Below are 26,909 nucleotides of genomic sequence, written 5' to 3' on the forward strand. Positions count from 1 at the left end.
AAGAATCCTCATTTCATCCCATGAGAAGACCAGTTATCCTTGCAGCGATACTATCCTTTCACCTACTTATTTGTAAAGTTATCTCTCCCCTATATCAAGTTTCTCTGTACATAAAATTCTGTTTCTGGGTTTTTTATCCTGTTTAGGGTCGGGGAACATAGGGTTTGCAATATAAAATATCCAGAAGCATGCAAGTCCACAGATTTTAAAAGTTCAACCATGAAAATCTGTTGCTAAACCTTCTCATTTCTCATGGCGTTATATAAGATCACTAGTAGAAAATAACCGGCAACACCCAAAGATTTAAGGAGACGGTTGTGTAAAACACACACTTTGGGGCACCTACGTGTCTCAGTCAGTTAAGCATCTGCCTGCGGCTCAGGTCATGATCCCAGGGTCTTGGGATCTAGTCCGGTGTAAGGGTTCTGCACTCAGCGGGAAGCCTGCTTCTCCCTCTCCTCCCTGTTCCTGCTCTATCTCTGTCCCTCTCTCCAGTAAATAAAATCTTAAGAAAATAATAAAAATAAAACACTTTAAAATTGATCAACTTCATATATGAGTTCTATGTCCATGAAAATTTGGAAAAAAATACTGTTAATCTGTTTCCAGGAGGAATGCCATTAATATGTGCACTTGGAGAAACAAGTTTGAAAACACTTGAGCTATACACACTTTATAAAACTGGGGCTGTAATAGCTGTGTTTGCCACTAGATGGTGGTATTAAAAGTGATGTCTCGCTTAATTTGTTGACAGACGAGTGTGTGAAAAGAGAGGTATTTGCCCTCTTGACACTAGATATCATTATCTAAAGATAATCACGAAAAATAATGCATTACCGAGTGTGACAAGTACTGCGATGCAAAGCAGATTTGGAGACACTGATGAAGTAGCTTGCTACATCCAAATTTCAAAGGTAAATTTTCTTTGTATGGAAAACAGGAACTTAAATATAAAGCAACTTTATTATGCGATCTGAGGCTTTTTATTACCCTTTCTAGAGTTATAGCTGATTATTTATAGTTTATAATGCAACTGTTCTTTGGAGGTGAGACCTAGGAATCTGTCTTTTAAAAGCCTAAATTATTCTAATACAGGTGATCATCAGCCTACACTTGGAGAGACACCACTTCTTATAATGGTTCTTAACCTTCCATTTGGATGAAGGATCCCTTTGAAAAGCAATTAAAGCTTTGGGATTTTTAAGAACCACTATTGTACCTACCATGAGAGGAAAGTAGCACAAAGTAGGGGTAGATGTTTACAAAACCTTTGATTCTGTGACCTCAAGGTTCAAAGCCAAGGAAGAAAACTGGGAAATGTTTAGATGCACACTGGTGTTTGAATGAGAATAGTGAGAAAGCAGAGTTTGTGTGTATACAGGGAGCAAGGTAAGAGGACGAGCAGAAAGGATCCTAAGAGGTAAAAAGAGAAGATCCCTCTCCTTCTAATGTACTATAGTCCTCATTCCATCTACTTCCCCATCTCTTTCACTGTATGCCCCTGTGAATTGTACCTATGCAAGTATCTTATGGTTCATTTTAATGCAACTCTCTTAGAACATGAAACTTCCATTTAGTCTTTTTCCCCTAATGTTAACCCACTCTGGCAGGTGGATTGAGACAAAATTTCTTAAGATTAGACCTAGTGTGAAAAGCACTGAAGAAGTTAGATGTGACTTTAGGTGAGTACCCAGCCTCTCTGAGGCTATTCCCTCATCTATAAAACTGGAACTATAATCATTGCCCCGCCCATTTCGCACTCATATGCAAATAAAAAAGTGTTTATGAAAACAAATTCTGAAATGTCATCCAGATGTAAATGACTATTATACGGTTATGCTGCCCTCAATATGTCACTGGAGTAATATGATGGGGTGTGAGTAAATCCCTATACGATGAACATATCTCGAGAAGAAAAAAATGTAATGTTCATGGGGGAGTGTGTGCAAACAGAAGGGAAACAGCATTGTGACCCGCCCACTTTATCAGTGGCCATTAACTGTAGCTGCACTTTAGGATCACCATGAGAGCTTTTCTACCCTAAATGCAATGTTGTATCCCATTTTGGATCCTGAAGCCAGTAAAAGGGCATTAGTAGAAAAACTAATGAAATCCAGATAATGGTAACATCAGTGTCTTAATTTCTTAAGGTTTGATGAATGGACCATGGTTACAGAGCTTGTTAACATTAGGATAAACTGGTGAGAGGTATACAGGAACTTCTGTACTATCATGTTTTCTATAATTTTTCTTTTAAAGATTTTATTCATTTATTTGACAGAGATCACAAGTAGGCAGAGAGGCAGGCAGAGAGAGGGGGCGGGGGAAACAGGCTCCCTGCTGAGCAGAGAACCCGATGTAGGACTCGATCCCAGGACCCTGAAATCATTACCTGAGCTGAAGGCAGAGGCTTAACCCACTGAGCAACCCAGGCACCCCGAGTTTTCTGTAATTTCTAAAATTATTTCTCAAACAATATTTAAAACAAAAAAACTAAAAATTAATGTATCTATACCTGGATGCCATCCTAGACAGGTAAATCAGAATCCCTGGGGAGGTGTCTGGACAGCTGTAATTTTGAAATCTTCTCCAGTGGTTCTAATGGACCCTGAGGGTTGAGCAGCTCTTTCTACACCGTGATGCTTATGAGACTGGGATTCTGTCTTGTTCTTAGCTGTCTAGCTAGTACTTAGCACAGTGCCTCTGTACCTATATGGAGAGCTTATACAATCGTGTCCTTGCTGAACTAAACCCTTACCAGCAAAAATCCCCTTCCTTTGAGTCTTCTGTAATAACAGACGGAAAACTGCAAACAGCACCCCCGCCAAAATACTGGGGGGTTCAGATATCTTCCCACACAAAATAATTCGTATTCATGCCCCCAGTCTCTTGTAATTTTCAGCTAACCCTGACCATTCTAAGATAGAAAGTCTTAAAATACTAAAACTGCATTGTTCAAAAGTCTTACTTCATTCCACATTACCTAACACATACTTCTTAGGTGTGCAAAATTCCGTCCACTCTGATATGAGACTTTCAGCCTATTAGCCTGCTGTTCCACACGGACCATGCGTTAACTGTAGTTTGTATGCAGTTCCCTTGAATATATGCTGAATTCATCCTTCTCTGTGTCACATACAGTGAGGCCACAATCCTCACCTACAGTACAAATCTTTTCCGTCTTTCAAGATTCCTTGAAGATGTGATTTTTTTCAGGTCGCTCCAGCAAAAAAAAAAAAAAAAAAAAAGTGAGTGTTTCCTCTATTGTGTCTACTCTTCAAACGACACTAGCATTACTGTTATTTGTGTTCTGTTTTATTCCCCCCACGAGACGAGATTAAACCCCTGGAGGGTAAGGACCATGTGTTATAGGTGTTCTAATCCTCGTGGTGCTTATCAGGATGCTGTCCAAACGGTGAAACATGTAATAAAGATTTAATGTACATTTTGCACAAATACAATATTTAAAAAGGAAAAAAAATCAAAATTCAAACACTCCAGGAAACTGCGTTGATCACTCATCCCCTCAAAATATCTTGGAAGGAGTCCCAGAATAATTGTTAAAATTAACTTAAAAAGACTACCAAAGTCTGAATAAAATGTTGATGATATTGTTACATGGATAAGTGAACAAAGTTTACAAGAAAACTATTACTCCCCCAGATTTTAAGTTTTCAAACAATACTTTCTCTACTTTTAAGAATTAACCAAGAAAAAAATAAATAAAATATAAAAGAATTAAAGGTTCTTGATGGGTGATCAATTATTCAGCCATTCCTTTCCCGTTTCTGTCTCTCCCCCACCACTATCCTCACCCCAATATGCATATATGTATATATACACACACACACGTGCACACACGCACACACACACACTAGCAGGATATCATCTATGTAACAGAGCCTAAAAAAACACCTTCATTCTCTCAGAGTCTATACATGAAAAAAAGAAAACAATGTTAAAATATTAATGAGTATTGTAGAGATCTACAGTGTTTTGAAAAAATCACACACGTAATATATTAAGATGTGTATTTTGTTGGACAACTATTGATGGTTGAGCATTGTTAAAACAAAACATAACTAAAGACGTCATTTTCTGGATGAATTTCTTGAGGAACATTTGCAATTGCTGGTATCTCTGGTTCTTCTGCTTCGGGTTTTTCTCTCATTTCTGTAAAATAAAATATGAAAATAGGTTCAATAAATGGTATTGAAACAATTAAGTATCTCGGGGAAAGAAACTCTGCCTCACACCTTGCACAAAAGCAAATTTCAAATAAATAAAAGTTATAAATATTAAAATACCATAAGTTTTGTAGAAACAATAAAATGTTTTTTATACTCTTAGTGTTAGAAAGGCCTTTCTAAGCAGAATAGAGACCAGAAAACATAAAGGAAAAGAATGACTGGTTTGAAAAACTAAATATTAAAATCATGACAGTTTTGAATAACTAAAAATTAAAATCTTATCATGTAGATGACAAAAACCACTATAAATAAAGTTAAACCAAAAACAACAGGGAAAATATTTATAACTTATATGTAGGTGAAAGCTTAATAACTATGATATAAGGATCTTTAAAATCAATCCAAAAGATCAAATTTAAAATAGAACAGGAATTCAAACAGGCAATTCTCAAAAGAAAAAAATTCAAATTTATAATAGTCATGAAATCCAAATTCATGATAATATTAATGCCTAGTAGCAGTAGTCATCATTTAAAAAGTAGAAATTAAAACAATTGGGTTTTTTAGTTTTATTTTTTTAAGCCTAACACATAGGAAAAGGTAGGGTTTTTTTTTAAGATTTATTTATTTATTTTAGAGAAGTGGGGGCAAAAGCAGGGGAAGCGGCAGAGGGAAAGGGAGAGAGAGAATCCTCAAGCAGGCTCCCTGCTGAGTGCAGAACCTGACACGGGTTTCAATCCCAGGACCCTGACATCATGACCTGAGCCAAAATCAAAAGTCAGACATTCAACAAACTGAGGCACCCAAACCGAGGCAGTTTTTTAAAGGTAGTAATATGCAATATGGGCAAGGACCTAGTGGAAAGGCATATAAACACTTGGTTTGTGTGGATTGCTACAATATTTTGGGATGCTGGTCTGACAGAATGTATCCAAACATTAAATGTGGGTACGTTTTGGCCCAGCACTTCAATTTCTAGAGATTTATCCAAAGAACATAATTGGACAGACAAGCTTCCTGTGCCTCAGTTTCCTAATCTATGAAATGGGGATAATATTGTTTTTCTGTTAGGGCTTTAACATTGAATAAAATAATTCACCCAAAAGGTGTAATAGTTTCTGGCACATAGAAAGTGCCCCATAAATGTTACTTCCAATGATGTCCATCGAACGCTGTTTTAACAGTAAAACTTGGCAGTAATGTAAGTGTTCGTCATTTCAGGGATTGGCTGAATAAACTATTGCACATGGAATACCATAGAACTGCTACAAAAGATTTCATATCAAGATGGCCATGATATATATTGTATGTGAAAAAACGCAGGTTACAGAATGTATTCTGCTATCTCATTTGTTTGTTTTTTTAAGATTTTATTTATTTATGTATTTGATAGAGAGAGATCACAAGTAGGCAGAGAGGCAGGCGGGTGTGGGGGGGAGGAACAGGCTCCCTGCTGAGCAGAGAGCCCAATGCAGGGCTTGATCCCAGGACCCTAGGTATCATGACCTGAGCCGAAGGCAGAGGCCTTAACCCACCAAGCCACCCAGGCCCCCCTACTATCTCATTTGTTAAAATGAAGGAAAACCACCTTCAGGATGAGGATCAAAGATAGGAAATGGTGTTAGAGTGGACTTACTCTACATTCACTTACATATTGCCCTCCTTTACCATGATGAACATTCATAATTCATTATTATGAACATTTTCTACTCAGTAAAAAAGGTAGACACTTCCACTCGTTTGGCCAGACAAAACCCCCAAAAAAGAAATCACGAATTAATTGCCCACATTAACCTTGGCAAGAATGAACCTTCTAGAACAGAGCCCTTTGTGGATGAGAGCTGCTTCTCCAGCAGGGGCTCCTGTCAGCACAGGCCCATGCTTCATGCATCTGCTTTTTACTCTAATTTTTCCTTTTCTTTACTCCAATTTTTTCAAGGTATTTCTTTAAAACCTGTGGGAACCCAACTAACCCCATGCTTTTGTTGCATTCATCTTTTAGGAAAGAGAATAAATAAGCTACCAGAGGGATTTCTTTAGGAAACAATCACCTGGACAGAACTCTAGTCTCGTAGACTCAGCCCTTTGCTAACACTGTCTACGGTATTGTATGAAAAGTAAGTCAAACAGAAGAAAGGTCACATTATTTAAAAAGTGTTATGCTTAGGAGAAAGCTTTTCAGGAATAAGCATTGAAATAGAAAGGGGTTTTTGGCAAACTTGATAAATCCTACAAAAACCCCAGTAACAGGATCATATTTTCTCTTTATAATTCCCTCATATCTTGTACCCTGAGAATTTACTTGCTTTAAGTTTGCTGGGAAATTTTTTTTCTCAAGAAAAACTGTATTCCTGAAGTTTTCCTATTAATTTAGACTTGACTGTTCTTTAAAATATTTTGTATATTATTCATCTTATATTGGGTTCATTTCACTTTACTGGCTAAAGCTTCCCAGGTATATCAAACACCTACTATAAACAATTATATTTTCTTTTTTTATTATTAAAAGATTTTATTTATTTATTTGAGAGAGAGAGAGAGTGAGAAATCATAAGAGTGGAGAAAGTCAGAGGGAGAAGCAGACTCCCCACGGAACTGGGAGCCCCATGTGGGACTTGATCCCGGGACTCCAGGGTCATGACCTGATCCGAAGGCAGTCGCTTAACCAACTGAGCCATCAGGCGCCCCACACTTATATTTTCAAAGATTTTCTTTTAATTCTTTGTAAATGTGCCAAACAGACATTGGTTGGATGAAAAACATTTTTTACTCGAAACTAGCTAATGACATTAATGGTATCCCTTGCAATAATGGGAGATACCCTAAGATTGTTAAGGCAGGCTATAAAATCACCACTCCTAGGGAGACGTACCTATGTTGGTGCTCTAATTATAAAGGGGGAACCCCATTAAGTGGCAGTGTCACTGACTTATCCCAATAAAACACCCTACCTCGAGGAAAAGTATAAACATCCTTAGCGTCCTCCTGGTGTGCTTTAGGATCCTGGCCTTGGGGCCCACCTGTTTCTTGATATGGCTCTGGAAAGCATTCTTTGGGCAGATCCTTATTTTTATATGCCTTAGTAGAAAGATCTTCAGGCCCAGGTGTTTCTTGGTATATTTCAGGTGAGCCTTCCTCAGGCGCAGGTGTTTCTTGGTGTATTTCAGGTGGATATTCCTCAAGAGCAGGCACTTCTTGGGTTGTGTTATGAGAGAATGCTTTAGGCACAGCAATTTCTTTATATGTTTCATGAGAGAAGTGTTCAGGTTCAACTGTTTCTTGGTGTGTCTTTGTAGAAAGGTCTTTAGGCACAGCTATTTCTTGTGTCTTAGGAAAGAAGCTTTCAATCTCAGCCATTCCTTGTTCTGGTTCAGAATTGTATTCCTCAGGTTCAGCTCTCTTTTGGTATATCTCAAGAGCATACCCTTTGGGCATATCTGGTTTGGGGAATGCTTCAAGAGAGCATGCTTCCAGGTCAGCTATGTCTTCAGATGTTTTAGAAGGAAGGACTTTGACTATAGCTGTTTCTTGGCACATTGCAGAGGAGAGGGCTTTAGGGCCAGCTGTATCAGGGCACATTCTGGAAGGATGGTTTGGAAATACCGCTGTTTCCTGGCACATTGTAGAAGTAAAATCTTCAGGTTCAGCTGTATCAGGGCACATTATGGAAGAAGGGCCTTGAATCACGGCCATTTCTTGGCACGTTGTAGGAGAGAGGTCTTCAGGTTCAGCTGTATCAGGGCACATTATGGAAGAATGGCCTTGAATCATGGCCATTTCTTGGTACATTGTAGGAGAGAGGGCTTCAGGTTCAGCCACATCTTGGCATGTTTCAGAAGGGTGGTTTTGTACAACTGTTTCTTGTAACTCAGAAGAATGATCCTGATGTATGTTTTCTTGATCCACTGCAGAAAATTGTGTCTCAGGCATAACTTTCTTGGGAGAGGCTAGCAGAGACAGCACTTCAGTTATACTCTTAGGTGGTTCAGTTTCTTTCTCCATAGGTGCCAGTGCTTTCTCCATCGTGTCTTTTTTAAATTGTGACTGAGGTTCCTCCTTCAGTTCCGTACTTTGTCGTCTCTTTCTGCCTCTTTTGTTTCCTTTTCCTGTCCTTGGCCGCTTGCATCTTTTCTCTCTGGGGATGATAAGAATTAGTGTCAGGAATGGGATTACAGAATTGGAAGAAATCCTTAGTGATAACAGTCCCAGGCCTCCCGCGTCCTACTGTGTTGCATGATCATGAACAAATACTTAATCTCTCTAGAACTCAACCTTCTTGTTTGTAAAATGAAGGAGAAGTGCTAGATGTTCTCAGTTGGCAAGAGAAGAAATGTCCCTTGGGGAATTTTTGTCTCTGACACCTGGCTCACACAGAATCTTCCTGGTGAGTGTAGAGTGTGTGTGTGTGTTTGAAACCATATACTTAAAGATTGGTCATGGAAAGTGTATTACTCATGTTGTACAGGAATAGACTGGCATGATGGTTTACGCAGTAGTCTCTTTGGGTCGAGTCTATGTGAGTTAGTCCCACTATGCCCTGCGCAAATGGATACAACTGTGTTTCTAGATCTGCAATCTAGGCACAGCTCCTTGCCTGTGCAGCCCGCAGACAGAAGATATATGTATAATTGCTTATCTAACTCAGCGTCTTGTGTACAAAATGTAAATCACTGTGATACATGTCAAATGAGATGTACTGTAAGCTGGGCCAAAAGCTGCAAAAACATTTCTGGAAATAAAGCAGTCTAGTAGAAAGGCATGAATGGCCATATTATACCTACTCCAAATTAATAGCTAGAGGAGGGATCTAAAAGATAAAAGGATATGCATGGAAATTACAGTTAATGACAAATAGTTATTGCCACTACAAACAAATACAGATGGCTAATGCAGATGGGCTGGGGGGTTGGGGGAGGAAAAGGGGCTATAAATAAACATTTCATCATTTTTCTAAACCTATTGAAATTCTGTTCTATGCTACCTGCTCTGCGGAGCCTTCTCTTAGAGATCACAGGCTGAAATGTTCTCCTTGCTCAGGATTTATGATGAGGGTCATGCTTTTAGGGGAGGGACATGGGCTGCCTCATACTTTCATTTTTTCTGGGGAGATATTCTGAGACTAAATATTCTAATTTCTTTTAGCAAACAAGGTAAAACCAGTGCTTTTATATCTCTGCAGTGTTCATAATTCCTTGCATAGTTAAATGGGTACCCTATTCTACCTTTATGTTTGGTGATTTCCATAGTTAAAAATTTTTTAAAGGTGGCCTCACAAGAACGAGTTTGAAATCAATGTTTTGAAAGTTATATATGTGGGGCACCTGGGTGGCTCAGTGGGATAAGCCTCTGCCTTCAGCTCAGGTCATGATCTCCGGGTCCTGGGATTGAGCCCCGCATCGGGCTCTCTGCTAGGTGGGGAGCCTGCTTCCCCCTCTCTCTCTGTCTGCCTCTCTGCCTACTTGTGATCTCTCTCTCGCTGTCAAATAAATAAAATCTTTTAAAAAAATAAAAAATAAAAGTTATATATGTAATAAGACAGTTAAAAATAAGAATTAAAAGTAATATACAAGAGGGGTTCCTGGGTGGCTCAGTGGGTTAAGCTTCTGCCTTCAGCTCAGGTCATGATCTCAGGGTCCTGGGGTCGAGCCCCACATCAGGCTCTCTGCTGAGCAGGGAGCCTGCTTCCCCTCTCTCTCTCTGCCTGCCTTTCTGCCTACTTGTGATCTCTGTCTGTCAAATAAATTTTTTAAAAAATCTTTAAAAAAATAAAATTTAAAAAAGTAATATAGAAGAAAATGTGCAAAAACGATGGGATGAGACCTCAACATTATAGAGTTTAATTCCAAGTAACAGAGGACACAAGATAATTTATAAAGTCCTCATTGTCAAATTTTTAAAAGACGGTGTATGTGACTTTTTCAGGAAACACATTTCATCCTAGATATTAAATCCTAAATAATTTGTTAGGTAGAACTCTGAGGGAAACTGAGTTATGTTCCATATTCTTCCTGGTTGTTTTTCAAAAGAGACAAATACGTCTATGTGGCCTAAAATTTAATCCAGACTCTGTCACTGGTCAGCTATGTTATCACGGACAAGTCACTTAAGCTCTCTATGCCTTGGTTTCTTCATAGGTAAAATGGAGTAAATGGTATCTGTCCAACTTCATGTGGTAGTTTTAAGAATTGCATATAATAGGGGTTCCTGGGTAGCTCAGTTGGCTAAGCATCCAATGCTTGGTTTTTGGCTCAGGTCATGATCTCAGGGTCCTGAGAGTGAGCCCCATGTTGAGCTCCCTGCTCAGCAGGGAATCTGCTTCCCTCACCCTCTCCTCCGTCTCATGCACACCCTCTCTCTCTAAAAATAAATAAATCTTTTTAAAAAAGAACTACATATAATAACTTGGATGAGTGAATTTTTCAGATATAAATTAGTACTCATATTAATACAGGAAGCCCAGTCCTTCTCATATGCCAGGCACTGTTGTGAGTAATTTACTTATTCTATTATCTCATATAGTCTTCACATCAGCCACTTATGAGACAGATACTATTATTACCTCCATTTTGCAGATGACAAAACCGAGGCACTTTCTTGTCCAAGGTCTAATGGCTAGAAGTGGGGGAGCCACACTTCAGATCTAGCCATTCTGGCTTTAACAGCCAGGGCTCTTAACCATGACCCTCTGCTGCTTCTTTCTGGAACCACCAAGGTTTCACTGTGTGGTGTGTTATGGTAAGAACAGCCCTCAGCAGTAAAGAGATGTGTCACAAGAGCATGGCCAGCCAGCTGCCAAGAGACTTACCAAGGTGTCATCTACTTCAGTGGCTTTTTCAGCCTTGCCCCACCCCCACCCCAACCCAGCAAGCCCAGAAACCCAATTCTATCAGCACATGGAGAAGAGCTCCCTTTATCTGGGATAGAACTCATCAACCAGCTCAGAGACTGATATAAGCCTAAAGACCAGTTTTTAAGGAAACAGTGAGAAAAGCAAACTCACCTAGCAGAGGATGCTTGGACTAACAGACGAATGTATTCTTTCTCTGTACCAAGTATTTGAGAAGCCAAGTAACGATCAGAAGTTTGCTTGGCAAGTATGGAATTAGGGGGGCTAATAGGATATTCTTCAACTGAGTCACCTGCCACAGGACTCGAGTACAAAAGTTTCTGCTGTAATTCCTGGAAAACCATAACTCCTGGAAAACCTTTCTGCAAATCATACACTAAAAGTGCAGTGCTTGGGGGGAAAAATAGAGTTAAGGCAAATAACTCAAATCCTGTGCAACTTTTTTGTTTGTTTGTTTTTATTAAGTAGGTCCAACGCGGGACTTGAACACTCAACCCTGAGATCAAGACCTGAGCCAGATCAAGAGTTGGGGGGCTTAACTGACTGAGCCACAGAGGCGCCCCTTGTGCAACACCAACAAAAATAATGGGTACCCAGGAGATGACTTGAGTAGTCCAGACAGGCCGCTTACCCTGGCTGGAGGCTGCCTGAGACGGAGTGAAAATACTCAAAAGCAACAGTGTAAATGCAGGCTTTCAGCTGCTGAGATCATGCAAATGGTGGGGGTACTCTGAGCCAGCAGGCTGGGCACCAGAGGTAGTGCAAGCTACATGTGGAGAGCAGTGCAGGGCTAATCCTGTCCTTTGGGGAAGGACGCCTGGATGCATCCTGAAAGGGCCCCTGCTTTTGCAGCAGCCAAGCTGAAGGTTTTTCCCTTTCCGACTGAAGGTTTTAATTGTATTCCCTTTTGACCAGGCAAAATCTCAAACCAATACAACTTCTACATTATACTGACATCATTCTCCTATTTACCAATCACATGTGAGCTGACTGGTGCTGTAGAAACTCGCCTTGTAGCAAACTAGCTGGTAACTCAGTCCACAGGGGGATAGGTGCTTTTTCTCCAGAAAAGTGCTAAAACATCTACATTGTACTTTCTTTTAAATGACGCCTACAAATATGTAACCTATTTTATCTTTGCCATCAAAAGAAACATTTTTGCAGCACAATGAAGAAATGCAAATCTGACTGCTAATCTAATAATAATAAGAATGATGATAATAATAAGTGGTTTTATTATGATGATAATAGATCAGTGGTTTTCAACTGGGGGCAATTTTGCCCCTTCGTCCCCCCCACACACACACCCCACCCCCTGTCCCATGTCAGCAGACATTTGACAACTTCTGGAAACACTTTTGGTTGTCACAACATGGGTGAGGGAGTGCTACTACTTTCTAGATGCCAGAGAAGCTACAAACCATCTACAATGCACAGAACAGCCTCCCACACAAAGACTTACCCTGCCCACAGCCTCAATAGTGCCCAGATTGAGATACTCTGGCTTAGATGGGCTAAACTCATACTCTGGCTCCTTGGGCTCCCCGTTTCTATCTCTAAGCATGTCCAAGTACCTCTGTTTTCAGAGTCCTATTTTAAATGAGTGTAGTTAGAAGCTGCCTCGTTTATAATCATGGTTTCAGACTCCCTCCCTAAGGGAGGCAGGTGATTTTGCTTGGAAATTTAAGAACTCCTACAACTCTTCCATCACTTGTTTCCATGGTTTACTCCATGGAGAGTTAGCACTCTCATTCAATTAGGATTTTACTAATTGAAAGCTTGAAAAAACTAGCTTGACATTCTCCTCCAAGATATCTACTGCTCCCAATAAGATGCTTCTATGTTTGTATTACCAGGGTAGTAGAACACCAGGCCCCTCTACAATATGATTCAGCTGCCTGAATTTAAGAAGAACAGGAATAAAATTCTTTTCCCAACCCTTCACTAGCTATGTGATTTTAGTCAAGAGATTTAACCTTTGGAGACTTGGGGTTTTTTGTTTTTTGGGGTTTTTTGTTTGTTTGTTTTGTAAAATAGAAGTAACCCCCCACCCCCTCCAATTTCTGGGGTTGTTGGAAAGATACAGTGTGTAAAAGCACATCAGCACTACTTGACCCAAAGCATATACTGGACAAATATAAGTTCTTTTCCCTTGCAATGATACTATACCCAAAATGCCACTGCAAATTTTGCTTCTCTTGCGCTTCAGCTTTCCTTTTTCTGAGTTGCTCTCTGTTTCGCAAATTCCAAGTTCCAGTGACTTCTGTAGAATCAAAATGGAAGTTAGAGGATGTATTGATAAATTGTGGCATTTATCAGCAAGAGTCCTAGGGCACAGTGGTAGAACTTCTACACGAGGTGTCTGTTTTGCTCCCAGCTTTTGGGGGACAACAAAGACCATATCTTATATCCTTGGACTGACCTCCAAAGAATGTCTAGGAGCAAACATTCAGTAAACACTTTTTAAATGAAAGAATCAGTACATAAGTGTGCTATTAACCCATTAATTTCTTCAAAATAATTTTACATATTGTAGAAACATTAAAAAAATCAACCATGTTCTGCCATCCTTAATGTTATAACCTGTTTTCATTTTATTTCTCATACGCATCTAGTCCTTATATTACATAAATCTGTAATGATTGCATACTATAATTTTATCATTATTAACCTAACATTATGTCAGATATATTTTCTACGAGATAGTCCTCATAATTGTAACTTCAATCAAGTTCACGTATTCCTGTTTGCCCGTTCTACTAGCATTTGTTGTTGCCAATTTTATGGGAATTTTATGGCAAATTTTTTTGCCATTGTAGATCAAATTATAATAACATTCATGCATACAGCTTCTTTCCTCTTGAATTTTTTCCTTAGGATGATGTTTCTCCAAGTTTTTTGCAAAGTTATCAAAAAAGGGTTCTGTTGTCATCTAAGTTTGTGAAAAGTTAGTGGGTCTTCTTAGAACTGTAAAGTGATTATAAACTTCCACTGAGATTCCAAAGAGACAGAGCATGCCCCTTGGACCACAGGACCTTTTGTTCGTAGGATAGAAGTACTTGGTGAACTTTGATGGGGGAATAACATACCTTTATTTTTACCAATGTTTAAGTAAATTTCCTTCAATTATGAATATAGGTGACAAACCACAGCAATTTTTGAACAGTAACTGACTTTGTCACCAAAAGAAATCACAGTTTTTTTCATATCACAATACAGTTGTTACAGATACCTAAAAATACAATTTATTTGAGATGATATATTCAATCTGATACAATGGTTTTAGACTCACCTTAATATGATCTTGTTATTTAATGCATTTACAAATAAGCATATATATTACTATACTACAATTTTTTAATTTTGATAATTGTATCTTATAATTGTTCCCTCTGGAATCCTATCAATTTTATGTATTTAAAATATTTATTTTATAAAAGGGTCTATAGGTTTATCAGAATGCCAAAGAGATCCATAGCACAAAAAAAAAATTTTAAAAACTATCTCAAAGCCTAGAGTTCTGCAAAATGTTTTGAGACATGTCACTTTAGAACAGACTCAAGGCTAAGATTAGTGAGTCAAAAGAATTAACTCTATTACAGATCGGACATTAGGTAGACCAGATCTCTTTCCAAAAATCATAACAAATTTATACTACCATAGAAGTATAAGCATGTACTTGTCTTACCACAGCCATCCAGTATTGGGTATTTTCATTATCTTTCACTTGAATGTATTATTAATAACTTGTTATTTCCTTGTGTTTCTCTGGCTTATTAGAATCAAGGCACTATAAGTCACCTCAGAAGGTATATAACCCCAATACTTTCCATCTAAGGTTATATGAACATACTCAATTATGTCCTTTTTGGGGGCCAGATCCATAAAATTTAGGAAAATAATCACAGCCCCAGTTCTTCCCAAGAGTCACCAAGTCATCTGAGTGGCCACTAGAGACCTCTGAAGATCTCTTTCATTACCTGGAACATGGTTCTCTTCTTGACGAGGATTAGGTGTCTGATGGCGTTTCAAGCGAGATTGGTCCTTTCCCAAATCCATCTTGCTGTAATACCTTCCTGCTATTTGGTCTAACTTCCACAAGCAACCTTTTTAAAAATATCAAAAGCACCTAACAGTTAGACACACACAGGCACACAAGTTTACTTGTCACTTAACTTCCCGCCTAAAAGTTTTATCTGGTTGGACCACAGCTGTTGGGCACTTCTACTTTCTTTATCACACTGCACAGGTATGAGTGAGTAGGGGGTATGGTTGGTCCTACTATCCTCATCCTGTAGCATAGTTACTGGTTAGAGAGGGAACTCCATGGCCACAGCCTGGCATGGCGCAACCTCTGGTATAGCAGTCATTTATTTCTGTTGCCTGAAAAGTGCCTGAGTCTGATGGTCCTTTATGGAAGGATCTTTCTACACTATGGAAGTAACATAGTGTAGAAAGAACCCTAGGTCTCGGACCTAACCAGTCCATGTCCTAGAATAAGTCACCCCCCCTTTCTGTGACTCTATGCAAGGTGGGTAAATAATTCCTGACACCCCACAGAGTTCTTGCGAAAAAGTGAAAATAATGAATGTGAACATTATGAAGGGGTGAAATTAGACTTACATGCTTTTCCTGCAAATGGCATTCTTGCTACCTCAATCCTTTGCAAAATAATGTAAAGTCTTGCTGTAGACGCTGTGAAATTTAGATGATAGAGCCAAAGAATGAAATTAGGAAACTGAAGCAAATCTGAACTCTTTTCTGTTCACCTGATCATTCTCCAGTGACTCAAGGTAACTAGTGAAATCCACTGTTACTTGTCCAGGAAATGTCAAAAAGAATTTCTTAATGAAAATATGACCGTGTTATGCCACAGAAATTAAGTTGGAACCAAAGGAATTACTCCAACCCCGGTCGGTTACCCCATTTGAGAAGGCAAGGAGGCTGTTGAAGTAGGGAAGGATGACTGAACACACCCGGATGTGAGCAGCCCGTCTGAGAAATGAGGGTTTAACAGTATTCTAGAGTCACAGATTGTATTGAAGCGAGCTTGAACTCCAGTGTTGCTCAGGTCAGTTAAATAGCCTGGGGGCCAACTGACCTAGCTACACCCAGGGACAATATCGGTATCTATCTCATGGTATTATTGGGAAGATTAAATCAAATACTCTGTATAAAACATTTTCTATGTGCCCAGCATATTGAACTTGCTAACAAGTATTAGCTGCTTTTATTAATATTAAAAATATACTAACCAGATTTTGGTAAACCAAGTCATTGTTGTTGTTGTTTTTCAAAGACTTTATTTTTTATTTATTTATTTGAGAGAGAAAGAGAGAGAGAGAGTACAAGTGGAGTGAGAGTCAGAGGGAGAAGCAGACTCCCTGCTGAGCAAGGAGCCAGATACAGGACTCAATCCCAGGGCCCCGAGATCATGACCTGAGCCCAAGTCAGACACTTAACTGACTGAGCCACCCAGATACCTCCCACGACATAGTTTTAAATGCACTAAAGAAATGCAGGAAATCTGGAAAGAATCCTTTATAAAGAGAAAACTTTTAAAATGTGAATAGGTGCCCCCTGCTTTTCTAAACTCTTATGGCATTGGAAGTAGAAGGGCCCGCAAAACCATCTAGTTCCCTCCCCCATTTTATATATGGATAAACTAAGAGCCAAGGAGGGAATGATTTACCTGCCCCAAATTTTCTTATATATTGCCAACAGCACCTCTTACTGATTATAAGACAGCTTATCTTTTTCAGGCTTGATCTTGTCTGGGTATGAAAATGTATGAACAGGGCGCCTGGGTGGCTCAGTGGGTTAAGCTGCTGCCTTCGGCTCAGGTCATGATCTCAGGGTCCTGGGATCAAGTCCCGCATGGGGCTCTCTGCTCAGCAGGGAGCCTGTTTCCCTCTCTCTCTCTGCCTGCTTCTCTGTCTACTTGTGATCTCTCTCTGTCAAATAAATAAAATCTTTAAAAAAAAGAAAATGTATGAACAGATGAGAGAAGCAAGTTTTTCAAACACACTGGAAAATATTGAGAATCACATAACAAACACCCATATATACCCAGCACCCAGAATTAATGTGGTTTTCAGTCACCAGATCCTAAAGCTTTAGCTTTACATTCCTAAATTTTCCAGTCTTTCTCATCAGAAAACATCTAAAAACTCATAACCTCAGAGACTGTCTCTACAAAGGAGTCCTGGAAGGAATGGAAGGTGTAATTTGCAATTTGCGTCTTGATCGTTTTTGGATTTTCAGATATAGGGCTTAAAGAAATCAAATACAAATTGAAGTAACTTTAAAAATTTTAAAGTAACATGTTGGTTAACAACATAATAAAAAATAAAAAATTTTAAAGTAGTATAAAGTAAATGATAAAGTTTATCATTTACAACTGGCATCTTAAATATTGATCCCTTTATTTGAAATGCTTTAATTCTTACTAGTTGTTTCTTATGATAGCTCAGTTAAATAACCTTATCAGATATCTCTGAGGTACCTTACAGAAGATGCGGAAGTACTTCTTAATGAGAATGATCTTTACTCAGGGCTTATTATGTTCAGTTCAATGATTTGGTAAACCTTAGGGAATGCCACGTACTGTGCCAAAAGTTGACCAAGACTGTCAGGACGCAAAGACCGATGGATATAGTCCCTGAATTCTGGGCACCGTATGCTCAAGAAAGTCATACACGTCCTTATTGTAAGGAAATAATAAATTCTTTGGTCTGCGGCAGCCTTCCTAAGTTAATTTCACTCCTGCCTCGTGTTCCCTGTATCTAGAAGCAGACTGCGGAGGGACTATGAGAGGGCGGGGTCTCAAGTTAACAGTAGTAGGGCCAATACAGGGCGGAGGGGACCAGTGGAAGGACCTTGGAGTAAACTAGATTGGAAGTCAGGCAAGGTGTCTTTGATGTGATAAGCAGGCCAGAGCAGGAACTTGTCTGGGACAGAAGAAGCCACACAGGAAGTTCCGAAGCCATAGTTCATTGTCCCTTTTCTCTGTAGAGAACTCTGGGGCCATTACCAGAATGTGAGATATTAGCCATTGAAGGCTGGCTACTTTTTAAACAAATGCTGCCTCGTTCTAGAGTTATTTGCATATAAACACACATGAAACCTCTCTCCAAGCGTCAAGCTCTTGGGGGGGGTTGGGTAGTTACCTCTCCTGACTCCCCTTTCCATCCCCACGGTATAGTCTAGTGAGAGGCAGTTGCAGGAGCACCCCCATAAATGCCTACGCTCCTGTGTGCAGGGCTTGCAGCCTGTGAAGGCACTTTACACACTCAGAGGACCTGTGGTGGCTGTGACTTAATAATAGTAATCCCATCGTCTGTTCCAGAACTCTGCCTGGTGTCACTCACGGGCACCGTCCTATGTTCTAGAGATATGGCAGCTAAAAGATAAAAACCCCTGTCTGGATAGAGCCTACGGTCTAATGGGGAGAGATAAATACTAAGCAAATTTGTTAAAAATGTAAAATATCGGATGGTGATGAGTGTTTTGGAGAAAACTGAGCATGGAACAATAGGCTAAAGAATAAGGGGGGAGGTTGATGCCGGTTGCTGTGTAAACAGGATGGTCAGGGAAGGCTTGACGGATAGTGACAGTTTTTTTGTTTTGTTTGGGTTTGTTTTTAAGATTTTATTTATTTATTTGACAGAGAGAGAGATCACAAGTAAGCAGAGAGGCAGACAGAGAAAGAAGTGGAATCAGGATCCCCACTGAGCAGAGAACCCGATGTGGGGCTCGATCCCAGGATCCTGGGATCATGACCTGAGCTGAAGGCAGAGGATTAACCCACTGAGCCACCCAGGTGCCCCTGGTTTTTTTTTTTTTAATCTTTTTTTTTTAATTTATTTATTTGATAGAGACAGTGAGAGAGAAAACACAAGCAGAGGGAGAGGGAGAAACAGGCTTGCCGGCCAAGTAGGGAGCCCGATGTGGGGCTTGATCTCAGGATGACCTGAGCCAAAGGCAGATGCTTAACGACTAAGCCACCCAGATGACCCGATAGTGTGATAGTTGAGCAGAACTGAAAAGGTGAGGGGCCAGCCAGGCTGATAGCTGGGAGGGTATTATTCCAGGCAAAGGGACATAGGCAAATGGCCTGCGGTGGCAGGAAGTAGTTTCAGAGGAGTAAGTCTGTTGCTCTTTGTAGGGATTTCTACTCCGATTGAGATGGAGAGTCATTGGATGGTTTTGAAGAGAAGACTGATGTGATCTGACATATATTTAAAGGATTATTCTGACTACTGTGTGGAGAACAGACTCTTATCGACAGGGGAGGAGGCAGAAGCAGGGAGACCAGTTAGAAGGGTCTTGTAATAATCTAAGTGAGCTATGATTAATCCTTGATCTGTGATGGGAGTGGTGAAGAGGTCAGATTCTGGAGCAGCTTCCAAATTGGATATGGAGTGAGAGAGAGTCAAAGACAAAGACAAGGGTTTTGGTCAGAGCACCAGGAATGATGGAGTTACTGTTTAATACATGAGGAAGGCTGGGAGGAGCAGGATTGCCAGAGATGATGAGGAGTTTAGTTTGGTAACGTGCGAACAGATTAGGGAGAAAATAGCAAAGGAACAGCCAGCGAAACAGAGGAAAACCAGAAAATTATAGTGTCCCAGAAGTCACTTGGAAAAGATGTTTCAAGGAGGAGGGAGTGGGGGGCGCCTGGGTGGCTCAGTGGGTTAAGCCACTGAGTTCGGCTCAGGTCATGTTCTCAGGGTCCTAGGATGTTCTCAGGGTCCTAGGATCAAGCCCCACATCGGGCTCTCTGCTCAGCAGGGAGCCTGCTTCCCCCCTCTCTCTGCCTGCCTCTCTGCCTACTTGTGTTCTCTCTCTCTCTCTGTCAAATAAATTTTTTAAAAAAATCTTTAAAAAAATTTTTTTAAAGAAAGGAGGAGGGAGTGATCGATTGTGTCAAATTTAGCTAATAGGTAGAGTAGAAGGAGGATTGAGGGTTGTCTATTTCCTAACAATTCAATTCATTATAGACTGGAGCCCAGAGGGGCCGTATAGGCAGGATGAAGTTACATGATTTGCATTTCCCAGTGCACAACGGAGAGGCATTGCTCCTCTTACAACAATTAAGAATTTCCAGTTGAGGGGCGCCTGGGTGGCTCAGTGGGTTAAGCCGCTGCCTTCGGCTCAGGTCATGATCTCAGGGTCCTGAGATCGAGCCCCGCATCGGGCTCTCTGCTCAGTGGGGAGCCTGCTTCCCTCTCTCTCTCTCTGCCTGCCTATCTGTCTACTTGTGATCTCTCTCTGTCAAATAAATAAATAAAATCTTAAAAAAAAAAAAAAAAGAATTTCCAGTCAAGGGGCTCCAGGGTGGCTCAGTCAGTTAAGTATCTGACTTTGGCTCAGGTCATGATCTGAGGGTCCTGGGATCAAGCCCCATGTCAGGCTCCAGGCTCAGCGGGGAGTCTGCTTGTCCCTTTGCCCCTCCCCCTGCTCATGCACACACACACGCACACACACACACACACACACACTCTCTCTCTCTCTTTTTCTCTCTCTCTCAAAAAATAAAAATAAAATCTTTAAAAAAAAAAAAAAGAAAAAGAATTTCAAGCCAACCACAGCAGAAAATTAAACCCAGAGCAGGGCTTTCCCTACTTTCACAAGTGTTTCACAGGATCCTTGCAGTAGACATAAAATAATTATGGTCATTTTTCAGATTTTTCAGACCAATGTATGGTCATTTTTATACTGGTGCTAAGTATCGAGTGATTTCAGGTCACAGAGCTAGAGTAAATCTGGAACCTGGGCCTTCAGCCTCTGAGCCTGGTCTTCCTCCTACAAGACCAAACCAATTATTGAGGGAGAGAATGGCTTTTCCACCTCCTGACCCATCTGGAGCAAGTTTAAATATTGAGGCCCTGTTCAGGCATTTCCGAAGGCTGATTGAACCGTGCGGGTGTGGGGAGGAAGGAAACATGGCTAAGAACTTCTGCCCCAGGGCTCTTATGATGGGGGTGAGAAGGGAGGAGGGCACATGAGGTACTATCCCGTCAAAAACATGGTCTGAGCTTTTCTGCTCATGGATGCCGCCAAGTACACATCGTTAAAGTTCCACTCCCACCGCCATCAGGTCTAAGTCAGAGTCTCCCAAGGAGCCTGAAGAGCTGTGGAAGCTCTTCATCGGAGGTCTGGGCTTTGAAACAACCAATGAGAGTCTGAGGAGCCATTTTGAGCAATGGGGAACACTTAAAGACTGTGCGGTAATGAGAGATCCAAACACCAAGTGCTCCAGAGGCTTTGGCTTTGTCACGTAGGCACATGTGGAGGAGGTGGGGGCCACCATGAACACAAGGCCACACAAGATGGATGGAAGAGTTGCGGAACCAAAGAGGGCTGTCTCAAGAGAAGATTCTCAAAGACCTGATGCTTACTTAACTGTGAAAAAGACTTCTGTTGGTGACATTAAAGAAGACACTGAAGCATATCATCTAAGAGATTATTTTGAAAGGTATGGAAAAATCGAAGTGATTGAGATCATGACTGACTGAGGCAGTGGCAAAAAGAGGGGTTTTGCTTTTGTAACGTTTGACGGCCGTAACTGTAGATAAGACTGTCATTCAAAAATCCCATACTGTGAATGGCCACAACTGTGTAGTAAGGAAAGCCCTATCTCAGCAAGAAATGGCTAGTGCTTCATCCAGCCGGAGAGGTCGAAGTGGTTCTGGAAACTTCGGCGGTGGTTGTGGAGGTGGTTTTGGTGGGAATGACCACTTTGGTCGTGGAGGGAACTTCAGTGGTCGAGGTGGCTCTGGTGGCAGTCAAGATGGTGGTGGATATGGTGCCAGTGGGGATGGCTATAAGGGATGCAACTTTGGAGGTGGTGGAAGCTATAATGATTTTGGCAATTAGAACAATCAATCCTCAAATTTTGGACCCATGAAAGGAGGAAATTTTGGATGCAGAAGCTCTGGCCCCTATGGTGGTGCAGGCCAGTCCTTTGCCAAACCAGAAAACCAAGGTGGCTATGGTGGTTCCAGCAGCAGCAGTAGCTACGGCAGTGGCAGAAGGTTTTAATTACTGCCGGGAAACAAAGCTTAGCAGGACAGAAGAGCCAGAGAAGTGACAGGGAAGCTACAGGTTACAACAGATTTGTGAACTCAGCCAAGCACAGTGGTGGCAGGGCCTATCTGCTACAAAGAAGACATGTTTTAGACAATACCCATGTGTATGGGCAAAAAACTCTAGGACTGCATTCAAGACTATTTGTATAACAGGTTATTTTAGTTTCTGTTCTGTGGAAAGTGTAAAGCATTCCAACAAAGGGTTTTAATGTAGATTTTTTTTTTGCACCCATGCTGTTGATTGCTAAATGTAATAGTCTGATCCTGACACTGAATAAATGTATCGTTAAAAAAAAAAAAACATGATCTAATACAAGTGCTCCAAAGCTAATGTGGTTATGTGTTTTCAGGCTATACTGATAATTATAGAGCCTCCACACCAGGGGAGATCAGAGTTCTGCTACACTGTGGTTTGTCATGTCATATCCAGAGCATCATACTGTGAGGACCATGGGAGTGATATTTGAGAATGTTCAGGAAAAAGAGCAAAGGGTATGTAGCAGTACCACTCCCCGGCGGTGTTATCTGGGGGGAAATTGCTGCGTTCTTGCTAATCCTCGGCTTCTTCCCTTGTAAAACAGGAAAAGTAAAACTTCACCTGGATTCTGTGGTGGACAAAACCAATCTTGAGAGCTTTTTGTAGAATGAAAAGCACTGTGCGGATAGGAGTGTCCTAAACATGGGCGGTGTTCGTGGTATTGTTGGAGTGGTCTTGTGATGCACCTAGGCATTCTCCTAGAGTGCATTTGCGCACACAAGTCAAGAAAGGGAAGATATCATGCACTTACTTTTCTTAGTGTTCCTTTCTTGCTAAGATACACTTTCGAATTCTTTTCAAAGAGTGGATCAAACTTTGTTTTCCTAAGTGGAGAGGGAGAGTTTCTGGTTTCCCTCTCTCATGGTCTGTGGATACGTGATAAATGAGTTCTGTCTCTGCTTAACCAGATGCTGCAGGACTCCTAGTGATAACATGGTCTACGGTTCTAGAACGGCGGCAACCTGCCTTTCAATCTAGTTTGTGGCAAAGGTCGTCCTCTGGCCTCCTCCACCAATGTTTCTTTCTACTTCTTACTGTATAGACAAATAAGCACCTCCCGATGAACCATGAGTGGTCATTTGTCTGGGGAAGATCAATTCTGCTCCCACCTTAGCCGCCATCACATCTTTCTTTCCCCAATTTCTTGAACTCCTACCATACTCAGTTGACCTTCTTTTCCCCACAACCCTTCTTCCTTCCTTCACACCTGCAGTCTAGTTTTTCTTTCCACATTTCATTCTCTCATCAGTGATGCCTAGCGGCCAAGTCCTGTGGCCCCTCTGCAGTTCTACCTCTGAGAGGGAGAGACTTGCTCACGACCCCTTCCAGCACTTCCACCCTCCTTGAAACCTGCTCTGGCTCTTGGCATCTGTGAGGATATATTTTTCACCTCTCTCCCTCTTCCTCATCCTTCCTCACAGGCTTCTCTTTCACTCCCCGCAATGTGTGAGGTATTTCCCAAGGATGACTCCCTGATCTTTTCTCTGTATACTTCCACCCTTCTTAGGTGGTTGATCCAACTGTAGACCTTCTGCTATTACCTCTGTGCATATATCTTCTAAATAAATATCAGTCTGAGTTCTAAGCTCAAGTTTTCAAGGGTCTCTTGTATGTCATTCATTACAGAATATCCCACTGCACCTCCAACTTAGCATAACAAAAACCAAATCTATCTGCCCCCTCAGGCCACTTTCCTCTTTGGTTTCTTTCTGTCAGAACAATAGCGCCATGCTCCTGGTCATCTAGTTGTAAATCTTCACAACTGTCTTCCCCTCTGCCTCCTCACTCCTTCTCACATCCAGGGGGACACAGTTCCATGAGTTTCTTCTTCCCAGTGTCCCACATGTTCATTCCCACTTATCCTTCCCCATGCCACCATCCCAGAGAGGGACCTCACCTTCTCACTCAAGTACTGGAAAAGCTTCCTAGGTGGATTATCTGTTTCCGTTTTCCCTCACTATCCCCAGACTGTCCTGCAGAAACAGCCAGAACATTCCCCTTATGGCTCACTCTGAACCGGTCACTACCTTGTATACAATACTGTCAAGTCTCAGTAATACTTTCAGGATAAAGACTTAATTTCTGGCCTTTAAAGCCAACTTCCTGATCTTCCTTCCCATTCCTTTCCCAAAAATACCCAATATTCTAATTAAACAGTGCCATTGGTCCTCTCTGTTTGCCCTTGGTTCTTTCTAACACCCACAGTACCTTTATTCACACCTCCTGGCTGTTCAGTGTTCTTTCCTTGTGTCTGCCCATCCAGGTAGTGAGCGCCTCCATCACAAAGCCTTTGATGACGGTGATGATGATGGCGATGAGGAGGAGGAGGTGGAGGAGATGTTAGCCACTTTACAAACACATAATAGGTACCTAATGTTTTATATATATTATCTCATTCAGTCTGTCCAGCTAATATTATCTCTGTTTCACTGATAAGGACATTACTGGTTTAAAGAGATTAGGTTATATCCCAAGATCATCTAAGTGCATTAGTGCTAGACTTAGGGCTTAAAACCAAGGCAGTCTGTCTTTAAAGTTCAGATTGACCATTCTGTTCTACTACCTCTTTGTACCTAGAAGTGATCTCTCTTTCCAAACTGTAATCACACTTAAGGTGAGCTTCTTGTATGGTAAATACCACATAATAGTTTAAATTTTATTGTTCACATATATACATCTTTTCTACAATATTCATTTGGCAAAAATGTAACAAACGTTTACTGCCAGGATCTTCACGGAGAATTGGTGACATGGAGAAGAATCAAACAAGAGTCCTTTTCCCCAAGAAACTCAGTCTGATTGAGGGTGAGAGATAACAAGCAAATCTGAATTAGAATATAACACAGTGTGGTCATTTTAATATCGATATTTCCAAATGCTCTGAGAGTAGATATGGAGTACTAATTCTATTGCCATAGAAGTGGAAAGATAAGGATATTACACTGTGCACCACGGCTATAATTCTTATTTGTAACTGCCATGGAATGAATCTGCATTGGTCAACAAGCAGATTTGGGAAAATGAAGAGGTTTTATATGTATGTAATAGTGTCATGGGTTTTTTTTTTTTCACTTTATACTAGTGGGTTTTTCCCCCTTTTAGTCATTTCACACACAAAAGTAATAATAACCAATGTTTATTGAGCACCTGCTTACCATATACCAGGCACTATTCTAAGCACTTTATATAGAATTCATTTGGTCTCCGCAACTTCCTTTAAGGTAAGTAAGTATTGATATCCTTGTTTTACAGATGAAGAAACTGAAGAAGAGGCATGACCCTGCACCATAAATCACCCACTTAGTAAATGGCCCAGCTGGGTGGTTTGGATCTAGAGATTTATTTTTTTAAAGATTTTATTTATTTATTTGTCAGAGAGAGAGTGAGTGCACAAGCTGGGGGAGCGGCAGAGGGAGAGGGAGAAGCAGACTCCCCGCTGAGCAGGGAGCCCGATGTGGGACTCGATCCTAGGACCCTGAGACCATGACCCGAGCTGAAAGCAGACACTTAACCGATTGAGCCACCCAGGTGTCCCAGCAGGATCTAGAAGACCATACGTTTAATTACCTTGTTCTCTTACCTCTCAAGTCTACTTCTTTCATATTGAATAAAATAAGATAGCAATATATTTTCTTTTCCAATCCCCTCCCTCTCCTGGCTTCTCCTTTTCCCTCTCCCTTATACTTCCCCTCTTTTCAACATTTGTTGACTCTTTATTCTGCCCAAAACAATGCAGGGTGTTGGGGATACAAAGGCAAATTAACAAAACACAGCATACATAGAACAGTAAGAAAACATGGATGAGGGACACTAGCCAAGGTGGAAAGAGAAGGACTTCTTTGAATAGATGATCTTGAGCTTAGTTTTGAAGGGTGACTAGGAACTAACTATTGCAACACAGTAAGGCTAAGAGCAAAAAACACAGGCTCTGGAGTCTGATCTGAGGTTCTTCGCATCAGGTTGTGTACAACCTAGGGAAAGTTACTTAAAACCTCCCACCCTTGATCCCCTTGTATACGGAATAGCTATCATAACACCTACCTCTCATGACTATTACGGAAATTTAAAATGAAAAATTATGGAAAACATTCAGCTCACAGATGACCTTAATATGCTGGCTGTTATTATGATTGCTCATAATCTAATAGAACCACTAAATAGTAAAGTTGAGCAAGGCTTTAGAGTTATTTTCAAGGTAAGAAAGTGGAGATCCAGAGGGAGGCCAGTGTCACACAGGCTTAGTAGCAGTTAGAACTGGAACCTGGATCCTTTAAGAGTTCTACCACTCTCCTTTTACTTGTCTGGTATTCTGAACTCTCTTGTCTACAAGTCAATCTATTTCATTCCCTTGTTTAATGTGTATTTCCCAAACTTTCCAATTGTTTACATTCCCTACTTGTGACTTTTGCCAGATTCTTATAATAACATTTTCTATATTATTATTTGCTTAATATTTTTTCTTCAGATGAACTTATTTTTAATGAAAGCATTTCAAACATTTTTTTAAAATATTTTATTTATTTATTTGACAGAGAGAAATCACAACTAGGCAGAGAGGCAGGCAGAGAGAGGGGGAAAGCAGGCTCCCCACTAAATAGGGAGCCCAATGCGGGGCTCGATCCTAGGACTCTGGGATCATGACCTGAGCTGAAGGCAGAGGCTTAACCCACTGAGCCACCCAAGTGCCCCTCAAACATTTTTTTTTTAAGTAGGCCCCAGGCCCCATGTGGAGCCCAAGGTGG

At 40.8% G+C, this 26,909-nt stretch overlaps 1 protein-coding gene and 1 pseudogene across 4 annotated transcripts; one reads left to right on the forward strand and one right to left on the reverse strand.

Annotated features, from left to right (window-relative positions):
• Positions 1–3,896: 3,896 nt before the first annotated feature.
• HEMGN (hemogen) lies at positions 3,897–26,393 on the reverse strand. Of its 4 annotated transcripts, XM_032860672.1 has the most exons (6): positions 26,209–26,393; positions 24,376–24,455; positions 15,018–15,143; positions 13,207–13,300; positions 7,142–8,325; positions 3,902–4,173 (listed from the first exon to the last, which is right to left on the reverse strand). In XM_032860672.1, exons 3-6 carry the CDS (start codon positions 15,094–15,096, stop codon positions 4,067–4,069), a joined length of 1,464 nt encoding a protein of 487 aa, XP_032716563.1. In that variant the 5' UTR covers positions 15,097–15,143; positions 24,376–24,455; positions 26,209–26,393; the 3' UTR covers positions 3,902–4,066. The 4 variants fall into 4 exon arrangements, with proteins under 4 accessions (XP_032716562.1, XP_032716563.1, XP_032716565.1 ...); XM_032860671.1 differs by lacking the exon at positions 26,209–26,393 and having other exon boundaries at positions 3,897–4,173; positions 7,211–8,325; XM_032860674.1 differs by lacking the exons at positions 24,376–24,455; positions 26,209–26,393 and adding an exon at positions 24,065–24,241.
• On the forward strand, positions 21,044–22,187 carry LOC116869569 (annotated as a pseudogene).
• Positions 26,394–26,909: the final 516 nt, after the last annotated feature.

The sequence above is a fragment of the Lontra canadensis genome, unplaced genomic scaffold (assembly GCF_010015895.1).
Source record: "Lontra canadensis isolate GAN:19392208 unplaced genomic scaffold, GSC_riverotter_1.0 scaffold19, whole genome shotgun sequence".
Classification (NCBI taxonomy): domain Eukaryota; kingdom Metazoa; phylum Chordata; class Mammalia; order Carnivora; family Mustelidae; genus Lontra; species Lontra canadensis.